This window comes from Zingiber officinale, chromosome 9B, assembly GCF_018446385.1.
Source record: "Zingiber officinale cultivar Zhangliang chromosome 9B, Zo_v1.1, whole genome shotgun sequence".
Taxonomy (NCBI): Eukaryota; Viridiplantae; Streptophyta; class Magnoliopsida; order Zingiberales; family Zingiberaceae; genus Zingiber; species Zingiber officinale.
Window position 1 is genome coordinate 12,778,465 of NC_056003.1, and position 23,562 is coordinate 12,802,026.

Below are 23,562 nucleotides of genomic sequence, written 5' to 3' on the forward strand. Positions count from 1 at the left end.
GAGAGAAACAAAAGAAATGCCAAATTGGGAATTTGACATTTTCTTATGGAATTAAGGGAAATGTAAACCTTAATCCAAATTATCTTTCTTAGAAAGAGTAAAATGTGCCAAATAAAATTTGAGGATTTAATTTTTAATTTCAATTGACACAAATAGGAAAGGGTAAAAGACATGTCAAGTTGGGTTGTGACATTTCTTCAATAGACAATCTAGGATTAGAATTTAAAGGCTTAACTAAGGGATTAAGGATACTTAGATAGTCTATATAGGTATATTTTATATATGCTAAAGTGTTATGATTGATTGTTTATTACATGTCATGACATCATGTGTTGCATTCATTTTTAGTATGAAAAACATAAAAATACCATGTCATGCCATACATACATCATGTAGCTATAGTATTTTTTTTAAAAAATTATTCATTTTGATGTATGCCATGTAACATCATGCATTATGTTAATTTCCTTGTAATTAAGGAAAAAAGACATTTATCATGAATGGTAAATATCTCAATAAGTGGGATGACACCAAATGACATCCTAGGTGGATGATCATAAATTTCATAATGCCTAGATAAATATGTATGATCCCTTAGTTTAGGGTAAAACCAAATATACATCTCACAAAGAACCATAAGGTGACTTGTATATGTTTTAATATACATTAGATACAAGTGAGATGTTAGGATGGTGAACAAAACTCAAGATGTTGATTTAGTGCGTCTTGTTGGGTTTTAGGTTCATCAAAATACATAGTTATGTGTTTTCCAACCATTGAGAAAGCTAATGTACAAGTCATGTGCATTGAGCCCAAAGAATATGGTTGAATATTGGTTTCTAAAATATTTTTGAAAACCTTGGTGAAGACTATCTTTTGATAGTATTCATCATTGAAAAGTTAGACACAAACCAGGAGAAAACATTGAAGTTTTTAAAAGTTTTTGAATTTGTGTCAATCTTTAAAAATAGGAAGTATTTTCATAGAAAACTATTTTTTCTTGATAGAGTATACCCTAAAGAGTATCTGCATGAATTTTCACGATTTTTGTAATTTTGTAGAATTTTTGGGGAGTTTCTGAATTTCACTAAAACTAAATTTCAGAAAATCAGAAACTCAATCGACCAGCCGATCGATTGGGATGGTTTTAATCGATCAGTCGATCGATTGGGAAGCCAATTCCCATGAACATAGAGTCAATGGATCGATCAGTCGATCGATTGACCCAGGCTCGATCGATAAGTCGATCGATTCAGAGGGAATTTCTGCAAGCAGTAGCTTACGGAATCAATCAATGGATCGATTGAAGTGGTTTTAATCGATTGGGAAGTCTGATTTTGGCCTGAAAAGCTTGATTTCAGCACTTTAAGCACTTCAAGTTCCAATAACCATTCGAAATCCCTTGGAATACATTTGTATACATTTAAGGGGAGTTTTCTTGATGAAAACAAGTATGGATTGGTTAAGATAAATAGAGCTGTCAGACGAGCCAACCCGTGGCGGGGCGGGTCGGCCCGTGGCGGGCCAACCATTTGGCGGGGCAGGCTAACCCGTCAACTTGGCAGGTTGGGGAATTTCCAACCCAACCCATTCTAAGGCGGGTTACGGGGTTTGGCGGGCCAACCCGCGGGCCCATCAAAATTTTTTTAAAAAATTAAAAAATATTTCATATCTTCAACATTTTACTTCTAAAAAGTTTTCTACAATTAAATGTATACATAAACATGTATTTTAAATATAAATGAACACAAACGAGTACTTATGTTGGATGAAAAGTACTATTTTTATTTCAAAATTATAACAAAGAAAGATAATAAATTGGCCTAAAACTTAGCTTAACATGTGTTTTTCAACCCGCGGGCCAACCCAAGCCCGAGCGGGCCGACCCGCGCGGGTCGCGGGCCTAGGCGGGTCAGCCCACGGCGGACTTGAGTTGATAAAATTCCAACCCAACCCGCTTAAATTGTTTGGCGGGCCGGGCCAACCCGACGGACCCAACCCAAATTGACGGCTCTAAAGATAAATCCAGGTGAAGTTTAGGATGGGGTTTAGTTTCAATTTCAAATTTTGGAATCTCAAAACTTCAAGATTTGGTTTTCCTAATTGTTTAGGAACTCCAAGTCATTGTTGGTGCAATGACAGAAGTGACTATGTTTTTAGGGGAAGTTACTCCTTGAATGCATGAAAATTCACTTTCAAGGACCTTGGAAGGGGGTTAAACCTTCGTGACGGATAATTCTCAGGGTCGAGTATTGGGGAACCATGGAAGATTGGTTATCTTCATTGCTAGGATGATAAATGCTCTCGGATGGGCATTGTGGAGTAAGTTACTGCTCAAGGGGAAGCATTGGATTAATGAAGGGGATCAGACCTTCATTGGTAAAGTGAAAAATGCTCTTGGATGAGCATTGAGAAGAAGATTACTGTTCAAGGGGGAGCATTGGATTAATGAAGGGGATCATACCTTTATTAGTAAAGTGAAAAATGTTTTTGGATGAGTATTAAGAAGAAGATTATTGTCTAAGGGGGAACATTGAATACAATGAATGAGAGTTTCATTGAGAAGTTGATGCATGCTCTAGGATGAGCATTGTGAAGTGAAGTAGAGCTCAAGGGGGAGCTTTGGCGGCAATAAAGAATATGAGATCTTCATTGTGGGGTTGTTAACAACATATGAGGTTGTAAACAACGTAGAGTTAACTCTTTTGGAGAAAAGTTTGTTTTATGATTTTGATGTGTGACAAAGGGGGAGAATTGAAGGTTAAGTTAGTCCTTCATCCCAAGAAGGGGGAGTTTGCTCTCTAGGAAAGGGAGAGAATGAAGGAAACCTTCATTTATGCTTTATCATGAAATTAAGGCTATGAGATTTAGCCTTGTGATAAAGAAGAGATTAAAGCTATGAGATTTAGCCTTGGTGTAAAGAAGCGATTAAGACTATGAGATTTAGCCTTGTAATAAAGAAGAGGTTAAGGTTATGAGATTTAACCTAACTTAGAGGTATTATCAAACATCAAAATGGGGGAGATTGTTGGGGCAATTTTCCTAGGTTAAGGTTGACCAGTTTGACTAAGCTTGAGTTGAGTCAAGTTTGAGTCAGAATTTGAGTTTTGATGTTTGACAATATAAGAGTTTTGATGTTTGACAATATAAGGAGATTGCTGGAGCAATCGTTCGATTATGGAGATGGTCAAAGGGTTGACTAGGTTGATGAGAATACAAGTCAAGCATGTCAAGGTTGACAGGAGACTTGACTAGTAAAGTCCTAACTGGATGTTAGACATTTGAAAAGTCCTGGTGAGGAGCCAGGCAACGGGAAAGTCCTGGTGAGGAGCGAGGCAATGGGAAAGTCCTAGTGAGGAGCTAGGCAGGAGAAAGTCCTGGTGAGGAGCCAGGCAAGTGGAAAGTCCTGGTGAGGAGCCAGGCAGTTGGAAAGTCCAAGTGTGATCTTGGCAAAGGAGAAAGTCCTGGTGAGGAGCCAGGCAATTAGAAAGTCCAAGTGTGATCTTGGCAAAGGGTGTAAGTCCATGCATGTGGTCTTGGCAAGGTAAGTCCTGGTATGACTTGGTAAGAAAGACCCGACAACTAGGATAAGGCCGAAGGAAGCTTCTGAAGGCAAGTCGTGAAGGATGGCGAGATATCCGAGGGACGCAAGGCTGATGGAGGAGGGTAGAAGGCTAGTTCGAGGTTGGTCGGGTGTGACCAAATGCTAGGCATGGAGACCCAATAGGTCACGGTTGACTGGAAGTTGGGTTTGGGACTTTGGACTTGATTTTGAGTCAAGTTCAGAGTGTTCAATCGATCGGGCGATCGATTGAACATGGTCCAAATCGATCGATCGATCAATTTGGACTGTGCTGTGATTGTGGGAAGGCCCAATTGATCGGTCGATCGATTGGTATGTGAAATCATGAGGACAGAGGCTTTCCTAATCGATCGGGAGATCGATTGGGAGCTGCCAATTGATCGGACTATCGATTGGGTAGCAGAAGCTCTCACACGAACGCGAGAGCACAGAAAGGCGCTGAATCGATCGAGCGATCGATGCGGTGCTGACGTGGCAATCGATTGGGGTTGATTTCAATCGATTGGAGGCACTGTATATAGCCTGAGCGGAGCGTTTTCTTCGCCAGTTCTTTGCGAGTTTTTTCCTACGATTCTTCTCCGATCCTCACGACGATTTCTCCAGCATTCACGCCAGTTCTTGAAGGCACTTGGAGAGCATCTCCAAGGTTCAAGAGGCAACAACAAGTAGCAAGAAGAAATGTGTATTCATTTGTATTCTCATAGTTTCTTCTTGTATTTGTGTTTGTGTGTGTGAGAGTTTGTACAAGGCTTCTCCGCCTTCGGCTGCAACCGAGAAAGAGGGTTTTCATAGTGGAGGAGCGTGTCGTGTGTAGATCTTTGGATTAGTCGCCACTTCTTGAGGTGGATACCAAGTAAATCTACTTGTTAGCGTTGTGTGAGTCTTGTATTTTATTTCTGCTGCATATCATTATCAAGACGCAACCGATGAGAGCGCGACGAGACGCTATTCATCCCCCCTCTAGCGGGTACATTGGTCCCAATAGGTGTCTCAGCACCTTCCTATGGGAAGGCGCCTTCAACCCTTTGAAGGGGTTGAAGGCGCCTTAGACGGGGCAAAATGTAACCGTTGGCAAAGACAAGACCTTATCCTTCCAGTCTCGGATAAAATTTTCCAGGGGCTATAAAAGATCTTTGGACCTAGAAAATAGACAACAACTGAAGTATTCATTTCCTAGTAACTTTCTGAGCGTTCAAAGAGTGTAAGAGACTTCTTCGCCTTCACCGAAAGTGATCTTTTAGTGCTTCATTTTGCCTTGGATTAATAACCACTTAGGTTATATCCAAATAATTTTCTGTACATCTTTATTTTATTAGTTGTTAAACTATCTTAAGTTAATTGTGCTACTAATCTTTGTTAAAAGATCGAAAAAAATCCATTTGTAATTTATAAGTAATTCATCTTTCCCCTCTTATCGGTCACACGGATCCTTACACAGAGCACCATAGTTCAATATTTAGTTGGAGGCGTCCAAAAGACTATTAATTGACAGAATAATTATGTAACATGACACAATTTAATTATACAATTAATAAGTATATGTAATTCTACAGTGGGGGGAGAGGAGGGGTTGTGGGGATTAACTGTCAGAACCCTCCCAAAAAAAAATAATAAAAGAAAGAGTTATATTTTTAAATATATATTTGAAATAATTTTATAAAATACACCATCGGAATTAAGAAAACTATACCCATTTCCGATAATTTCGATCCAATAGTAATTGAACCTCACTCATTAATCATTGATGATGATGTTCATGTATATATCACTTAATAATTCATTTGATTTTTTTTAAAAAATTAATAATTAATATACACATGGCGAAGTGCGTTGAGGCACTACGTCCATCTCAAGTCCCCCACAGGCTTTTGGACCAACGTAAACAGGGTTTGTGACTCATCCTATACGACACGTCAGCATACGATCCATCTTTATTTCGTGACATTACAGCATTAAGAAAAGTATTTATTTAATTTTCGTTTGTAGTAAATTATATTATCCGGAGAAGATAAAGAAATGTTTTTTCTATGCGGTGCACACGTTTTTTAATTCTGTTTTCCTCTCTTTTTGGTATTCGCCGCGGCCGTCGTTGTTAGCGGGTACGGGCGGTGGGCAGCGGCGCCGCCGAGAAGCCTACGGCGCGGTAGTGGGCATCGCCGCCGCGGGGGGCCGGTGCTGCTTGGAACCTATTGTATTCCCTGCACTTGGATTCACCTCGTAGCGCGGCCAGGGGGATCGTGCTCGTCGTCCGCCGTTGGGGCCCGAGCCACTTGGCGAGCATGTATCGGCTCTTCCGCCATGGAGGAACGTGGAGCCCCTGCGTCCGCAGTGACCTCCGGGCGGCGTCCGCCACTTCGCGTACCACTCGCCGGACCGACTCCTCGCCCGCCACCGCCACCCGCGGCAGCGCCGCCACCACCGCCTTGTATCCCACAGTCGCTCTCGCCACCTCGAACTCTGCCGCGAAGTCCAAGTCCACGATGTGCCTCCTTCCCTTCCCTTGCCCTGCTCTCTCCGCCGCCTCCACCACGTCGATGTACTCGTAGCTGCCGGCTGCGAGTCCGCCGGAGGCGTCCCACCGCGCCTTGCAGATCCCAGCATTGTATCCCGTGGCCCTCAGCCGCGCCATCACCGCTTGCCGGTAGGCGGATTCGCCACCGTCGGATCTCAGCCAAGCCAGCGCCTCCGCCGCACGAGACACGTCGGTGGCCAATCGCCTGCGGAATGGGTCCGGATCAAGGGCCGGGAACATCAGATCGCGAATGGTCTTCATGGCGGCGCGATCGCTGTCATCGGAGGCGCCGCCCTCTTCGAGGCTCTCGTTTGGATCCGTCGCATCGCCTTCGCTGCCGTCATCGTTGGAGGCGACGGAGGGGGTACGGCGGTCGGCAGTCTCCAGGAAAGCGTGGACTTGAGCGGAGAGGCAGGTGGAGGCGCCGCAGTCGCCGACGCAGCTGGATTCACCGGCGCAGCGGAGGCCCGCTCTCGACTCCTTGAAGAAAGGGGTGGTGACCCTCTTTGTCCGTACGCTCACCGACATGTGAAGATAAGTGAGCGATCACCTGTCCTCTCTTTTTCCCGCTTTGGTTGGATAATCTGGAGAGACCAGAGAGGGTGTTAAATAGGTGCGGTGAGGATGGGAGGGAGCTTCCATGGGACCCGACGGGTGTTGAAACGGGTATAAAAGTGTGTACGCATTTGCGGTTTAATTTTTCAATAATAATATATTTGGTATATTCGACGGAGATCCCACCATGATGCATTTTCATCCCTGAAGTTTGAGAATTTTCAAAACTGGAAATTTCTTTATCGTTACATTTGATTGGATGTAATGTAATTAAATTTGTAATGTAATATAATCTTAATTATATTATTATGTTTGGTAATATAATGTATGTAATCTTTGATTTCAAGGATGATTATATTCTTTTATTTGGTATTCATTATTTTTTATAAGGAATGTAATTCTTATTATTATAAAATGATAAAAATATCTTGCGACTTCTATCGACGGTCGCTGGGCTTGCGTCTGGTAACCAGTGACGATCGGTCAGCGATGATGGTCGGCGGCGACGGCCGGCGACAGGTGACCGACGGTTGTCGGCAATCGGTGATGGGCGACTGCCGACGACCGGTGATCGGCGGTTGCCGGCAACCAGCGGCGGCGACGGTTGGCGGTGGACGGGCGATGGCCGACGGACGGTCCGTTGGCTGACTAAGGGTATATTCGACATTCAAATTTTAGTTAAACAGTGACCTCATAATGTAATCGGATTACATAATAGTTGTTTTGTAATTCAGATTACAAAATTCCACTATCTTTTGTAATCGAGATTACATTACATTACATGTTTAAAGTTAAAATAAACAAAATAATTAGCCTTGTAATGTAATCCTAATTATATTATAAGACAGATTATACCATATCAAACGTAGCTTAAGAAATCCCAAAGCTCGCGGTCCAAAATATTATTATTTTATTTAAAAAATAATCATAGAAACTTAAATTGGGATAATTTAACATTAACGGATTGGTTGGGTCTTAAATTTTATATATTTTTCAGTTTAAGAGCTTAAAATTTTTAGAGAAATAGTTTTAAAATTGAAATGGGTATTTTTTATTTAATTAATATTGGGCCGGTGAAGTGGGATAAATCGGGTTCTCATGCTTATTGGACCGGGTCCAAAAAAGGACCAATGCCCCACCATATCCATAATCCATTCCCTCTGCTCACTCAGCTCGTGTTGCTGCTCTTTAGAACTCTCTAGAAACCTGCTTCTTTTGCTATTTCACTGCATTTCCCTTTCTCAGACACTTGCACGCTGCTCGAGACCAACCGCGTTGCCCTAATTTCGACGCCTAGCCGCCGCCGCTCTCATGGACGAGGACTTCGATCTCCCTGTCGACGAGGAGATTCCGGACGATGGTATGATGGACCTCCCCGATGACGAGAGCCCGACGCTCGACGTGGGCGAGGAGAAAGAGATCGGGAAGCAGGGGCTCAAGAAGAAACTCGTGAAGAAGGGAGATGGGTGGGAGACTCCCGAAGTAGGAGATGAGGTTGAAGGTATACACTTGATTGTAGAACTTTTCCTGCGGTTTTCTGTTTTTTGAGAAAACGCGAAAAAAATTGGATCATGATGAATTTATTTAAAGAGGGGGAAAAATTATATCTTGGGTGTTTGGTTCGCAGTGCACTACACCGGAACTCTGCTTGATGGCACGAAGTTCGATTCAAGCCGTGATAGCGGGACGCCGTTCAAGTTCAAGCTTGGTCAAGGTGGATATTTTACTTACTAGATCCGCTTCTGTACGTCTCTAATGGTTTGCTTGTTTGGTTTTACTGCAGAATAATGCGGTTAGTATGACACTTACATGTTGTGCTTTGCAACTAAACACAACCTTCAGTATGATGAAATGGCTAACTACTGATCTTCAAAAGCTAACTTGATTATGAACTAGCTGTAGATGTTTGCTATCACACTATTTCTTAGCTAATGAATGGTTCCTTTATCAAAGCAATCCTGCTGGTATTCTTTCTTTTGCGTTGTGTTTTACTGTCTTGAATCCTTGCACTTCCACTTTCTAGGAAAGAATTATTGTATAAGGTTCCAGATTATGAAGTTATTAAAGGCCTTGGAAGCTTTGCTTTGCCAAGGTCGCCACCATGCTCATCAACTTGTGGTTGTCTCAACTATTTGGGGTCAGCTAAGTCGTTGTTCAGGTCCTGGATTCAAAACCAGCCTTCACCAAAATGTGGGCTTGCTCCCAAATTCATTTATCTAAAAAAAATGTATGTATTTGTTACATCTGTGGATATGTACATCTATACTCTGTAGATTTTGCTATTTAAAGGTTTTGGTTTGGCCACGATTTAGCAATATGCAAATATAGTTAGATCCCTTTCTTAAAAGGTTAAACTTTTAGGATACTGATAATTTTACAAAATGATTTAAAGAGCAAGAGGTCCTTTTTCACATGTTGGTAATGCCAACTTAATAAACAAAGAGCACATTTCCAATTACATTTATGCTGCATGCTGAACTTGGAACAGGGAGTTTTAAGAATAAATAATTATGGTTTAAGCTTTTTCTTGAAAGCTTATGCTTTTAGAATATATGGCTGTTCAATCAAGTCTGCCATTTGCACTCTTCTTAGATATACTTAGTTCTCCACATCCAAGTTACTGCTAATCTCAAATTCAGTAAGAAACTAATTGTGCTAATTTCCATTTATTTTATGATCTTGTAGGCCAAGTCATCAAGGGATGGGATCAAGGTATAAAAACTATGAAGAAGGGTGAAAATGCCATCTTCACCATACCTCCAGAACTGGCTTATGGAGAATCTGGTTCTCCTCCAACTATCCCACCCAATGCCATTCTTCAATTTGATGTTGAGCTGCTGTCATGGTCTAGCGTTAAGGATATATGCAAAGATGGCGGTATAATCAAGAAAATCCTGAAGGCAGGAGAAAAATGGGAGAATCCCAAAGATCTGGACGAAGTGCTTGGTACATTCACTTTTATTTTGATTCTCAATAGTTTTCATTTTGTGTGCTTTCAAGATCTAAAGGTGAAAATATTCTCTATTTAGTCAAATATGAAGCACGCCTTGAGGACGGGACTGTGATCTCAAAGTCAGAGGCAGTAGAGTTTACTGTTAAAGATGGTTTGTATAACACTGTTTGATTAGTCCTATTCAAATGCTGTTTTTTTATTTCTAAGTCAAACATGTTGCCTGGACCAGGTTTCTTTTGTCCTGCATTATCTAAAGCTGTAAAGACGATGAAGAAGGCCGAAGAGGTGCTTCTCACAGTGAGACCACAATGTAAGTTAGACTGAAATGTTTTAGGACATTCATACAACAGTTTTAATACATTGTCATGCACAAATTTTATCATTTTGAATAATGTCTTGGAGCACAGATGCATTTGGTGAGAAGGGCAGACCAAGTTCTGGTACTGATGGAGCTGTGCCACCAAATTCAAGTCTCTTTGTGGAGCTTGAGTTGGTTTCTTGGAAGACAGTTACAGAGATAGGGGATGATCAAAAGATAATTAAGAAGATTCTTAAAGAAGGAGAAGGTTATGATCGACCAAAGGAAGGAGCAGTCGCGACAGGTTACAACCCTGAAGTCATGATGCTTAGTGCACATAGCTCTTGATCACATGTAAATCTCTTCAATTTTTATTTCATCATTTACAGTGAAATTTATTGGAAAACTACAAGATGGGACAGTTTTTGTGAAGAAGGGTTATGATGAAGAGGAACCATTTGAATTCAAGACCGATGAAGGTGTCATTTGCACTTTAACTTTTCATTTTTCTTCAGCATTATGCTCACTTGAATTGTTGACTGATATTTCCTCATGACAGAGCAAGTTATCGAGGGTCTTGACCTAGCAGTGGCAACTATGAAGAAGGGAGAAATCGCTTTGGTAACTATACCACCTGAGTATGCATTCTTGTCCACTGAGTCAAAGCAGGACCTCGCCGTTGTTCCTCCTAACTCCACTGTTATTTATGAGGTCGAGCTTGTATCGTTTGTGAAGGTAGTTATAGCTTCTCAACCACATATATGTGGGCATCTCGTTTTATTTCTTGGAGTTGAGAACTATGTTATACATGTGGGCATTTCATTTTACTTCTTGGAGTTGAGAACTTTGTTATACATAAGATGTTCAAATTCAGTTCTTTCCTAACAATATAAGATTTTTGAGATAGCTGGTACCAAATCATAATTCCGAAGCACATATAACTTCAATTACTCTGTTACCTAATTTGTTTTGTCTTATTTTCATGTTCTACAATATAAGCCTTCGAGATAATTTTTTGAATCATAATTTCGAAGCACATAACATAGCTTCCAATTATTCTGGTAGATTATTGGTTTTGTTATTTTCATTATTTAACTATACATGCAAATCCCATCGATATTTGACTTGCACTTTCTTGAATAGTTCTATTATTTAGGCTAAATTAAGTTGATGAGACAGCGAACATGGTGTCAAAAATTTACAATATGAATAGTCCTGATTGCCATTGCTCTTTGGTTATTTTATCATGGGGAGAATCTTTAAAAAATCTCACTCCATATTAATCTTCAGGAGAAAGAGTCATGGGACATGAACACTGAAGAGAAGATTGAAGCAGCTGCTAAGAAAAAAGAAGAGGGAAATGCACTCTTCAAATTGGGAAAATATGCTAGAGCTTCCAAGAGATATGAAAAGGTCTTCATACGACAACTTTTTCCTCATTCCCTTTCCCTATTTACTCGCAAGTTTCACCCTTGCTCTTACTTTCTTGGTGGACAGGGTGAAAAGTTTGTTGAGCATGATAGCTCATTCGGTGACGATGAAAAGAAACAATCTAGAGCTTTAAAAGCAGCATGCAATCTCAATAATGCAGCATGTAAATTGAAGCTTAAAAACTACAAAGAGGCAGAAAAGCTTTGTTCTAAGGTATTCAGATAACTACATTACTAACTCATTATCTTATTCACTGTTTTATATTTACTAAACGCAGAAATATTCACACACTAGGTACTGGAGTTGGAAAGCAGAAATGTTAAGGCCCTGTATAGGAGGGCCCAAGCTTATATTCAGCTTGCTGATTTAGATCTTGCAGAGTTGGACATCAAGAAGGCACTTGAAATTGATCCTGAGAACAGGTCAGTATCCATGCATTTCTTTTTCTGATTTTATTGATCAGTGTTAAATGGTCATTATCAGTACCAGACTCGCTGATGGTTTGCCGTCATAGGGATGTGAAAATTGAGTACAAAGCTTTGAAGGAGAAGGTTAGAGAATATAACAAGAAGGAAGCCAAGTTTTACGGCAACATATTCGCCAAAATGAGCAAATAGGTGTAAGCGGAAGCTGACCCACCACCAGCAATTGTCCTCAAATGCCAACTAATTTACGCCCATCTCTTTTTGGTGGTGATACACGCTGTTGGAAACTAAAGAGCTTTTAAGATGTTATCAATGGCAACCTTAATCTTCTTTGTCGGTTGTTCTGTCATTAGGAGTCTTCTAAGTTGATGTTATGAACTTTTATGTACCTGAATGGTATTAATAGCTCAACTCTTGAAAGACTTAAATATCTTAATGGTTCATAATGAGATTCAGTGGCTTTTCAATTCGAAGTACTTTTGCATCTTGTTTATTGCATGAACCATTAAGAGTATTTTTATCTGTTTACTTATTATATCTTCTCATTTACTAGGTGATTATAAGCTGATTCTCTGGGTTATGACTGCGTTTGGGGAGAGGTAATTAATCTTGGATTATATAATTATATTATAAGATTGATTATTAAGATTATATTATAAAGATTGATTTTGTTTGGTATATTTAAATGTAATTTAGATTATAAAAGATAATAATTTTAATAATTTATAATATAAGGTTAATATTATATAATTCAATTATAATATAATTATAAGATTTGATATATTATATGTCTTTAGTTCATTTTTTTTTATCAATCCCGCATCTCATGGACGTCATATTCCCGCATAAAGGAAGAGTGGAATTTGTGAAAGTAATGGATTCTTTCTCCGTTAACCCGCATCCGATAAGTCGGAGAAACAGAGGCGGATTCCTTTCTTCTGTATCCGCATCCGATGAGTCGGAGAAAGAGAGAGATGACTCGAATGCTTATCACACCACACGCAGCGTAAAACCCTCGTTGTCTTCGGAGATCGCGCACATGGACTCCCTTCGCCGCATCGCCCGCCGTCCGATCGGGTGCCGCTTCTTCTCGGCCAGGACATTCGATCCACCGCCTTATGCTTCTCGCCGCCGCGTTGTCGTCACCGGTGAGCTACTCGTTTTCTCCCTCGTCCTCCACGTCCCGTTCCCATCGTCTGCTCTCCAGCCGTGACTTCGCCCCTTGATTAGGTCTGGGCATGATCACACCCCTCGGATGCGGCATTGAGACGACGTGGCGCCGACTGGTGGAGGGACAATGCGGCATCCGTGCGCTTTCGCCGGCAGACCTCAAGATGGACAGCTTTGACGAGGCCACGATGATGCACACTTTCGAGCAGCTGACGTCGAAGGTGGCGGCAATCGTGCCCTGTGGAAATGGACAAGGGCAATTCGATGAACAACCGTGGTTGCAGTCCAAGGTAAAAAAAAAAGGATAAAAATTCGTAATAGATGCACTGGTCCAGTTCTTTGCTTTGGTTAAATTATCCGTTGTCAGAACGGTTAAGATTGGTACTGATGATTTTTTATATATTGGTTTTTAGCGTGTTCTTGTGTCTATTTTTACAGGACCATAGAGCCATATCAAAATTCATTGCTTATGCCCTCTGCTCAACCGATGAGGCCCTCAGAGATGCAGGTTGGTTGCCAACTGAATCTGGAAAAAAGGAAAGAACGGTACGCAATTCTATTGAAATTTGTAAAGATTCTGCTATATAACTATCACCTAATCCTGACACACTAGGGTGTTTCCATTGGCGGTGGGATAGGCAGCATGCCTGACATTTTAGATGCAGCTCAGATGATATGCGAGAAGGTCTTTTGTAAGATTATTGCTAGTTTTCCATAATGATTGCATTCTATTTCATTATTTGGAATGCTATTTCTTCGTAAGATGATGTTAATCACAAATGAATACATGATAGTATATGGTAGACCTGGTGATTGAGTTTTAAAATGACATGACCTACTTTTTGAAAACAGCGTCTACGGAGGCTTAGCCCATTTTTCATCCCTAAAATATTGATCAACATGGCATCTGGTCATGTGAGTATGAAATATGGATTCCAGGTACATGAGCTCGTTCAGTTATTTCAATATGCGGATATAATTCTTTGAAAGCTAATTTATCCAAATTATTAGTTACACTTGTAACTTATGTTGGACAAGTTGTTAATGCCTTTTGCAGGGCCCAAATCATGCTGCTGTGACAGCTTGTGCAACTGGGGCTCATTCCATTGGCGATGCTACAAGGATGATTCAATTTGGAGATGCAGATGTTATGGTAGCAGGAGGAACTGAGTCTAGTATTGATGCTTTATCCATTGCTGGATTTTGCAGGTGAAATTTAAAATTCAGCTGATAATTTCTTGTGTCTAATATAGTTTTGTGATGTTCACCATTCTTGTGCAAACTAATTTTTAATCTTCTTTTTTAAGGATCAGAACTGAGTATTTTGATTCTGTTCATTTAGCAGGGGATTACTATTTTTTTTTTATTTATTTACATTTTTGAGTATTCTATTCTGAAAAGTGGTTTTTGAGGAATGACTTTGTTTGCTAAGTATGAATGGAATGGAATGAAATTGGAATGTGAATGAGAATGATAATGGAATGAATTAGAGATGGAATATTAAATTCATTCCTTTGTTTGGTTGGACTATGAAATGAAATTTTAAAATAAATTATCCACAATTTAAGAGAAGTTGATCGCCTTTGAGACCTCTTGGCTGCTGAGGTCATTGAAGAAGTGCATCACTTATAGCACATTCTTAAACTGTAAGATGTAGGTTTTGGGATTGTTGTCAATTTGTTTTTTTCTTGAGGTGAGATGGGGAAGCAATTTTGCCATTTCCACTTCCATAGCCATGGTAGTTGGAGGAGGAGCGATTTGGTGGGGGTGGAGCTAAGGCGGCAGAAGCTGAGCTTGTGGGGGTTAGAGGATGTGTCTCTGAGGATGACAGGTTAGGAAAAGATCTCCTCGGTGCGGTGGCTAGAGGGGACAAAGTGATGGTAATCTTGAATCGAGGAGGGGAAGATCAGAATAGTCTTCTTGCTACTGATAGTGTGGTGGTGGATGATGGTTTGTTTGTGGTGGGAGGACTTGATGGGTGGTTTTCAATCTCCAAGTGGAAGGAGGAAGAGATGAAGAAATGCATGGGGAGGGTTTTGTGTTGGCTGACAGAGACCATGGGGGAAGTACACTAGGAGTGCGTTGTGACATCCAACTGCGATTGCGAGGGAAGTACGCAAGGAGGGTATGGGTTGAACTGGAATGAGTAAATATTGGTCGTTGGATTCAAAATGTCGATTCTCATTCTTGGGGGAATTATTGCTTTGATTCCGACTTAATAATTATGAACCAAATAATAAAACCGTTTGGATTCAAAATGAACCATTCCATTCCAGCAGTGATTCCTGCGTATCTAACTCAACCTTAGTGATGAGTATTCTTAAAACTTTGTTAATAATTCAATAAGTTTTTCTCTTAGCTCCTTCAATTCCTAACCGCCAATACATTGCATTTGCTTCTCTTTTCATGTGGTCGGAATGTCCTACCATGTCAAATAAGAAGTGAAGGATCATTGACCATGTTAATTGATAGGTCAAGAGCACTGGCTTCGAAGTATAATTCTCTACCTCAGGAGTCTTCTCGACCATTTGATTGTGATAGAGATGGATTTGTGTATGGCATGATTCCTGCACCTCTCTACTTCATTTTTTTCCCCATTATATCTTTGCTACTTATCCTTTATATCTAACTTTGATCTCATTGTGGTATATCGGACACATCAAATTTACAGGATAGGTGAGGGATGTGGTGTCATGGTATTGGAGGTGAGTCTTTCCCCTTGGTAACTTAAGCCTACTTCTCTCTAGTTTTGCTGTTTATCATATCTTTCATAATTTGCAAATTATCTCTATATTTTATAGTTTGTATCATATCTTGCATTATATATTAACATTAGCTTCTCATGGGACATGCCAAAGTATATTAGTTGTTTAGCAGGATGAAGATCAAATATTTTTTTTCACTTTATGTGGGTGTTCACAGACCCATTTGTTAGCTTGAGATTATCCAAATATTCATCTTGTTCATTTTTTCTTTTCTCTTTGTATCAAATGGTGATTCCTTGGTTGACAAGTATGTGTTACCTGTAAGATTTGTAGTTCACAATGCTCAGTTACGCTCAATTGTTCAAACAATGTTTTTCCTGATTCAGAAAAAGGACGGAGAAAGGTCCTTTTTTACTATCTTTAATTGGTTATGCTAGTTCTTGATATTTCAATGGTCAGTTTTGCTGTTGCTATCAAGTGATTCAAGTCTCTTTATGATCTTACGTACCTGCCTTGTTCTTTCAGGAGTTAAATCATGCTATAGAACGTGGAGCAAAAATTTATGCAGAAGTTCGAGGCTATGGAATGTCAGGTTTATTTTCTTTCTTGACTGGTTCTTGCAGTCATGTCCACTCCATTGCTAAAGAACGTGGAATGCACTGTTATTTCTGCAGGCGATGCTTATCACATAACTCAGCCACACAATGATGGAAAAGGTGCAATTTTAGCTATGACACGTGCACTTGAACAGGTTTATCTCGGAAGCTTATTTGCACTTTGCTTTATCGCAACTTGTCAATAGTTAGCATTTGTGGGGAAAAAATGTTAATAATGCCAAATTCATTGCATTTATCTTGTTATTAGCTGATGATAGCAACCCCTCTTTGCCTTTGCTTATTTAAGAATGCTTCTTTAGAGAAACAATTGGAGTATTGGACACTTGTTTTTGTGGAGAACCATCGATAATCAATTGATACTACAGATATGTTTGTATATATAGATGTCCATTTCATGATGAACTTTCCTTTGAGCAGTCTGGGCTTCATCCAAATCAAGTAGATTATATAAATGCCCATGCTACATCAACACCTCTTGGTGCGTACCTAACTATTTCTGATTCATTTTTATATTGATTTCCAAATAGGTAGCTATTAATACTTGATAAATGGACAAACTATTTTTTGCTAAACCAGGTGATGCAGTTGAGGCTAATGCAATAAAATCAGTATTCTTAGACCATGCAACATCAGGAGCGTTAGCATTCTCCTCAACAAAGGTAGTGTCGCCTTAGTTGCAAGAGTTTTGAAATAATCAAAGTATTACATGCTTAAATAACCAGAAATTTCCAGGGAGCTACTGGCCATCTACTTGGAGCAGCAGGGTCTGTAGAAGCTATCTTTAGCGTTCTTGCTATTCACCATGTAGGTCCATCGTACAATTTTTTTTTGGACTGCACAATGAAGGTTTTTGCTCATTAATCATTTGCTAAATTCAGGGAATAGCACCACCAACGCTCAATCTTCTAAAGCCTGATCCACTCTTTGATGATAAATATATTCCTTTGAGTGCTCCAAAGAAGATGGAAATAAGAGCAGCAATTTCAAATTCTTTTGGCTTTGGAGGAACCAATGCATCCCTGTTGTTTGCTTCCGTGACGTAGTCAAGTGATGCTTTCACTTCCGGCTATACTTTTCGTGCTTATGAAATATTTCTACGCTTAGAGGGTGATAGGTTGACGTAGGTTATTGTTTAGGGAGAATTGCTATCGTTTTATTTTGTTTCCAAGATATTGATTTTTCTGCTCACAGCAGGCATGTTTGTTTGGTTTAGATGGCGGATTGTGTAATCTGCAACACCAAACGAGTGGAATGGTTTAATAATTTCATATCCATCTTGTTAACTTCTGATGATCTTTTAGTTTTCAAGAGAAATAAATGTAGTATCATTGTTTCAAAAGAAGATATAAGCATCAGAGAGTTTGTTGGCAGATGCTTTGCCTCATGGAAGATTATTCTGCTTGAAGACATCTACAACCTTTCGCATGCCTTTTATATGTTGCATTAGTTATTATTTGAACAGATCATTGACATCACCCCAGTATGGAGCTTAGAGTTACTAGCATGCTGCTGATCCTCACCTTCGCAAAAAAAATCCTTTAGGTTTGGAGAAGGAAGGTAAGCTCAAGATTATCATTGATTTGGCCCATTCTGAGAGAAAGAGTGCATGCTACAACAGGGGACATCACTGTTTAATTGTGAGGCATGTAACTGTCATCCTTCCTGTTTTATTCTGTGTATGTTGTTGAAATATGTAGTTCTCAAAGCCTGCTTGTTCATTCTTCAACAGTTTCCAAGATAAGTCAATCACTTCATTTATTACGAAGATATCTGTTGTCAATCAGGAACCAGAAAGGATAGCAACCAGGTTTATCCCAAACCTGGGCGCTTAAGGTATTTTACAATTCCTGAACAGCCAAATCAGTTAAGGATGGTAATAGGGCGGGGCAGGGATGAATTTATCATCTCCATCCTGTTCTCATGGACTGGATCAGCTGGTTAGGTGTCTGTAACTTGTCACTGAAATCGTGGGGTCGAAGGTCACCAGTTGTACTCGGGGATAAAATCCTGGTCTGCTGCGTCAAAAATTCCTTCGACCCCAGTTACCTATTCTGCTCAGCATTAATCGTGATTTACTCTCTCTGAAATCTTGTGGGGCCGGGGCCAGAGGGCCGCTAGGGTGGCGGTTCCACCTTTTGCCTTTTTTTTTTTTTGAGTTTGGGGATTTCCTGAACTTGAATCCACGGGGATCAAATTTCCATCCCCATCCCATCTCCAAATTTAATTTATATTATTATTATTATTATTTTATCATCATTATTAATGATACTATTAATATTAATATCAATAATATTATTATTATTATTATTAATATTTTCAAAAATTTTAATATTAATAACACTATTATTAATATTTTTAAAATTTTTTATTATTATTTATTAATAATAATAATAATAATATTTGAGAGGATTCGGCGATGTGGATAATATTCTCATATATGTCCTGAACCTGTCTCATCTCAAAAAAAAATCGAAGATCTCCATCCTTATTTCAGAGTTTTTTCCGTGGAACTCCGAACCCGTGAAAAAAATTGACATCCCTAAAACTAGTCTTCTTCCTCTAGTCGTTGGTTCATCGTCGACTTTAGGAACGGCAAATATCAGGTCGATCTCCTCGGTGGAGTCCAGGTGACAGTCTTCTTTTAGTTTATCAGTTAATTGTCATTGCAGCGTCATCCTTCAAGCTTGCCACTAGATTCTCTTCGTGAACATGATACGAACTGTTTGTTGGGGAAAAGATACGAACTGTTTATTCTCTGAGACATGCTGGTTTGCAAGTTAGTTCTGCAATTCCATAGCAAACTAGTTTTGGTAGAATACGTTGGGAAAAAATTTTAAAGCAGATGATTTCTATAGGTAAGAAATGTTACAAAATATAAAAATATAAATTAATTGTTAAATTTAAATAGGCATCACATAATATAATTAAAAAATAAATAAATAATAATAATATTATTAAATAAACTAAACAAGTGTGTGTATATATAACAACAAGGCAAATATTAACATAAAATAACAATTATAGGAAGTCAGTGTTAGGTATACATCTATAATTAATTTAAAATTTAGTTAAACTCTTTGTATCATCTATCACAGATGACAAATCTTACAATGCTTATTAATAATGTTTATAGGTTTTGTATACATAACGAGGACCACTTTTGGGCTCCATCAGTGCTTCGTCCCTTGTCTAGCGCGAAAAAGGAACACACGGCATCGCCATTGGAAAGGCAACTACACAAGCAAAGCGATCAAGATTCAAGGTTCCAGCGTCGACGTTGCCAATCCCATCTCTCTCTCCTCTCGTTGTTTTCCTCTCATCTCGTAAGCCTCAATCGTTTTTCTTTTTTCCTGTTCTTTTCTTTTTCTTCTTTTTTTTCCCCCTCCCTTTCGACCTGAATCATCGTGCTTTTTGATTGCGTGTAGTTCTTGTTCTAATGGCGTGTTTTCCCTCCTTTTAGTGGCAAAGGTGGAAATTTTCTGCTCTTGAATTGTGGTTTGAAGAAAAGAATCGATGCTTGTTCTCCATCGCGAATCTCCTAATTTGTGGAATTTTATTTTTTTTGGATTGCAGCGATCTTTCAACGGATTTGAGGATTTGAAGAAGACAGCAGCAAGAGAGATCGGATTTGTATTGGGATTATGGAAGGAAGGGAGCGCCGCCAAAGCCTGACGCTCTCGGAGCACCTCGCGATGGCGGGAAGGCCTTGCAAGTTTGGGGATTTTCTCAAGATTAGAAATGATGTAGACGTGCCGGAGAAGAGGGCGGCCTCTTCCGGCGCCAGCGGCAGGAGAACGCTGCTCGACGTCCTGCGTGAGGAGCGGGAAGTGAGCGAGATTGAGGTGGTGGTGGGGATTCCCAGCGATGGCGAAGCCACGGCCAACGGCCGAGAAGGCTCCGCCTCCCGACCCACCGTCGACTCGCCAGCGACGGAGGCAGGGCAACCGGCGAGAGTCTCCCTGATGGTGCTTCTGGAGCAGACGGCCGAAGACCAATGGAGCAGCGGAAGGGAAACCGCCTCGGCGGCGGCGATGTCGGCGCTAGCGGCGTTCTTGGGCGAGGAGGAAAAACCCGGGCTGGCGGAGGACATTGTCGGCGCCGGCGGCGTACTCCACCTGTGCTGCATCTGCATGACGCGGCCGAAGGCGGCCGCCTTCATCCCCTGCGGCCACACGTTCTGCCGCCGGTGTTCCCGTGAACTGTGGGTGAACCGCGGAAGCTGCCCGCTCTGCAACGGCCGCATCTTCGAAATCCTCGACCTATTCTAAACCAAAAATTCCATTTTGTTTAGCGTCATCCTCTCAATTTGGTCACAGACGACGGCCATGAATCACACAATCTTTTCTTGATTTGGTGAACACGAATACTCACAGAACATGATCTGAAACTGACTGTAACTGTTTGTGGCAGTTGGTAAGCTTGGTGGTTGTCCTACTTTTCTTTTCAGCTCACCTTCAGTCATCTACTTATCTATTATTTCAACAGAGTCCCAACATAATAGAAATGAACATCTACTACTTCAACAGAAAAGCCGGCAGATTCACAAGTCAAGCCATTGTTACTGAAAATTGATACATAAATAAGTGGAATAAATCGACATATTTATTATGTTAAAATTAATTTTAATAATTTATTCGAAAATATATAAAACCGGACGGTCGAACAATTTATCAACCGGCGGTCCGGTTTGAAGAGGACCTCAGACTCAGAGAGACGAATAGTGTTTGACGCTTCCAGAGACTGCGAGAAGACGGCGGTAACGATAAGACGAGAGACTTCACGGGAGGACGACTCCTCACTCCGATAGCTTCCGCTTCTTCTTGCTCGTTCTCGATCTCGCCCGAGCTCACTCTTACGCTTCATGACGATCGCGGCTGGCGCTGAAACCTGCGGGAGGATCGGCAAGCTCTTCGTCCGCACCGCCGACTCCCCCGGCAGTGGTAAGCTCGCGGCGATCCCGGTGTCCACCGACGGAGGAGTTGACCTTGGCGCCGTTGGCCGTGCCCTGGGGCTGGAACCCTCGTCCGTTAGGCTCAATGGACATTTCGTGAGTCGCGGCCCCGACTTTGTTTCGTCCCTCACTTGGGGTTCTCTCCTTGGTTTCTTCGCCTGTCGCGGGCTACCTCACGGGGCCTCCGAGCTCGACCCCGTCGTCGTCCAAGGAAAGCCCTCTATCGTCCCAGGTATGAGGCTTTCGGCGATGTTAAGATTGCTTAGGTTTTAGTCAACTACGATAGGAAAATCGACGATTCTGGGTTTAATTTATTTGAATCATACTGTCTGTAATACTAATCAAGATCAAGCAACATTCTTAAAATCTTTAGTGTTAATCTTCTTTTGGATCCAAACCATACTACAACAAGAAAATTTTCCTTGCTATGATCGTACTTGACGTAAACAAAACCTAGCCCAGAGAAATGTTAAAAAAATGGTTTCTTTTCCTGAACTTCCTCGAACTATATGCTGTTTGATCAGGTTTCTTCTGCTATTTCATTTTTGATAATCTTAAGCCGGTGTTTCATTATATTGCAATAGCGATAAACAAAATGATACTTGACCTTAGCTGCATCTAGACATCAGAGGAGTGTTAAAAATTACTATTTTGGAACTTCTTCTATTTGCATTTTTGATGACCAGCATAAACCTGTGCTGGTGTTTCATGGTATTGCAATAGAGGATACAGAAGGAAACTCATTTCCTCAGTCTATTAGAGGACTTGGGATTTGGTTCTCTAAGAGTTCATCGGATTCCACTACAAGTGTCACATAGACTTCAATATATGCATTGCTGGAGTACAATTGTCTTGTTAAAAGCTGTCACCCTATATGCCCCAATTGCTGAAAATGGATCTACTGATTGCCTCCTCTATCAATTAAATTTGTTACATCATTTGTTCTTTTAGTCATCTGCAGCTATTTGTTTTTCCCAACATTTCATTATCTGATCTGGTACAAGGCTTCTTTCGTTACTAGACTTTCTACTTTTTCTTTGCCCTTTATAATTTTCTCTCCTTTTAGTAGACTTTAAAAGCTATTTTCATACAGTTAATTGTCAGCTGGTTTAAAACATAACACATTCAGATGGTTAATGGTAATCAAGTTATAAGAACCATGACCTATTTCCAGGGGTAAGTAGAGAAAATAGAGCAATTAATTGTATTTTAAACAAGAAAATACTTGCTCTACATCTCTTGTTTCTTTCATCCTATTTATTCACTAGTAAACAATCCTTGAACTTTTTGAAACATTTAAGATTTCTGTTTAGTTCTTGGTTTGAATTGTAATTAACAACCCCTAAATTGACGGTGAGCTTAGTTTCATATAACAAATTGTTCTTGCAGTTTGAAGAGAGTTACCAAATTATTTAATTTTCAGTTCTTAATTTTGATTAGCTTGTAAGCTTATTTTAGGTGCATCTTAATCTGCAACTTGCCTGGTTAATATGGACATTCAATTTCATTCCATTCTTCTGAAAATTTGTTCAAAGACTTCATGATGCGTTTTTCTCCTTTTCTGTCGAGAAAGATCACCTTTGTTTCAAGAGGAAAATGACACTAGAAGACGAAACTCCACATAAAAAGAACAAGTTTAATCAGGGCAAATCAAGCTTTATCAAAGGTCGGGAAGGAGATCTTAATGAAACTGACAGCCTCTGCATCAAGAGAAAGCTGAAGCTGGAAGACGACTGCCAGAAGATCGTTGATTGCTCATCAGGCATGCATCTCTTTCTCATTGTCCTTTACCAAACAGAGATACGTCCCTCTGTGACCCTTCAAAAGCTACAGCCATGGAATCTCATCGTGCAGGCATAAAGCATGAACTCTTCAAGCCCCTTACAGTCGTCTCTTTTGGGTGCGTCAATGGACATGGAAAGCGTTCGAGGCAAGACGACTTGGTACCTGAATTTCCTTGCAAAAGAGTCAGATAACATTGCTCCCTGCCAACTTCTGTTGTGGGATGAAGACTGAAACATCTTTCAACAGAGCCACGGACTTGTTTTCCAACTAGGAGTAGATTTACAGTAGCATGCTCTCCAAATGCTGTAAAATTGTTGAATCTTTTGTTCATGTAATAATAACAACAACAACAAAAAACATACATGTATGATTCTTGAAGAAGCCTTGACCACTATTGAGCTGCTTGGCTATTTCATCTTACTTGCTGATGTTATTCTGAGTAGCATGAGAGTGCGCTATGTTATAGGTTTTGAAGTCATGCAATTTGTAAGAAGGTTCACAAAATACAGTCAATTTCTCTTTTCTTTTTATTTATAAACCTAAAAAAAGAAGGAACATATTAACTGTATTATTATTT

The 23,562-nt window shown here is 40.2% G+C and overlaps 5 protein-coding genes across 8 annotated transcripts; 4 read left to right on the forward strand and 1 right to left on the reverse strand.

The window, feature by feature from the left end:
- Positions 1-5,478: 5,478 nt before the first annotated feature.
- LOC122022324 lies at positions 5,479-6,834 on the reverse strand. Its single transcript, XM_042580290.1, has one exon. The coding sequence runs from the start codon at positions 6,621-6,623 to the stop codon at positions 5,676-5,678; it is 948 nt and encodes a 315-aa protein (XP_042436224.1). The 5' UTR covers positions 6,624-6,834; the 3' UTR covers positions 5,479-5,675.
- A 1,049-nt stretch (positions 6,835-7,883) lies between these two features.
- Positions 7,884-12,230, forward strand: LOC122024653 (70 kDa peptidyl-prolyl isomerase-like). The gene is made up of 12 exons (XM_042583316.1): positions 7,884-8,151; positions 8,278-8,364; positions 9,336-9,596; positions 9,680-9,754; positions 9,833-9,913; positions 10,011-10,205; positions 10,291-10,380; positions 10,461-10,636; positions 11,192-11,314; positions 11,399-11,545; positions 11,627-11,754; positions 11,847-12,230. The coding sequence occupies exons 1-12, from the start codon at positions 7,962-7,964 to the stop codon at positions 11,947-11,949; spliced, it is 1,656 nt and encodes a 551-aa protein (XP_042439250.1). The 5' UTR covers positions 7,884-7,961; the 3' UTR covers positions 11,950-12,230.
- Positions 12,231-12,549: 319 nt separating this feature from the next.
- Positions 12,550-17,532, forward strand: LOC122024655 (3-oxoacyl-[acyl-carrier-protein] synthase, mitochondrial-like). Of its 3 annotated transcripts, none has more exons than XM_042583317.1 (14): positions 12,550-12,905; positions 12,988-13,217; positions 13,366-13,473; positions 13,541-13,612; positions 13,780-13,866; positions 13,985-14,136; positions 15,400-15,480; positions 15,599-15,632; positions 16,158-16,224; positions 16,307-16,383; positions 16,667-16,727; positions 16,826-16,908; positions 16,982-17,053; positions 17,128-17,532. In XM_042583317.1, the coding sequence occupies exons 1-14, from the start codon at positions 12,584-12,586 to the stop codon at positions 17,290-17,292; spliced, it is 1,611 nt and encodes a 536-aa protein (XP_042439251.1). In that variant the 5' UTR covers positions 12,550-12,583; the 3' UTR covers positions 17,293-17,532. The 3 variants fall into 3 exon arrangements, with proteins under 3 accessions (XP_042439251.1, XP_042439252.1, XP_042439253.1); XM_042583318.1 differs by having other exon boundaries at positions 13,780-13,842; XM_042583319.1 differs by lacking the exon at positions 12,550-12,905 and having other exon boundaries at positions 13,029-13,217; positions 13,366-13,435.
- A 1,867-nt stretch (positions 17,533-19,399) lies between these two features.
- Positions 19,400-20,743, forward strand: LOC122024360. Of its 2 annotated transcripts, XM_042582971.1 has the most exons (3): positions 19,400-19,572; positions 19,675-19,717; positions 19,823-20,715. In XM_042582971.1, exon 3 carries the CDS (start codon positions 19,891-19,893, stop codon positions 20,515-20,517), a length of 627 nt encoding a protein of 208 aa, XP_042438905.1. In that variant the 5' UTR covers positions 19,400-19,572; positions 19,675-19,717; positions 19,823-19,890; the 3' UTR covers positions 20,518-20,715. The 2 variants fall into 2 exon arrangements, with proteins under 2 accessions (XP_042438905.1, XP_042438906.1); XM_042582972.1 differs by lacking the exon at positions 19,675-19,717 and having other exon boundaries at positions 19,823-20,743.
- Positions 20,744-20,935: 192 nt separating this feature from the next.
- LOC122023550 lies at positions 20,936-23,405 on the forward strand. Its single transcript, XM_042581702.1, has 3 exons — positions 20,936-21,432; positions 22,774-22,962; positions 23,055-23,405. The coding sequence occupies exons 1-3, from the start codon at positions 21,111-21,113 to the stop codon at positions 23,174-23,176; spliced, it is 633 nt and encodes a 210-aa protein (XP_042437636.1). The 5' UTR covers positions 20,936-21,110; the 3' UTR covers positions 23,177-23,405.
- The last annotated feature ends 157 nt before the right edge of the window (positions 23,406-23,562 follow it).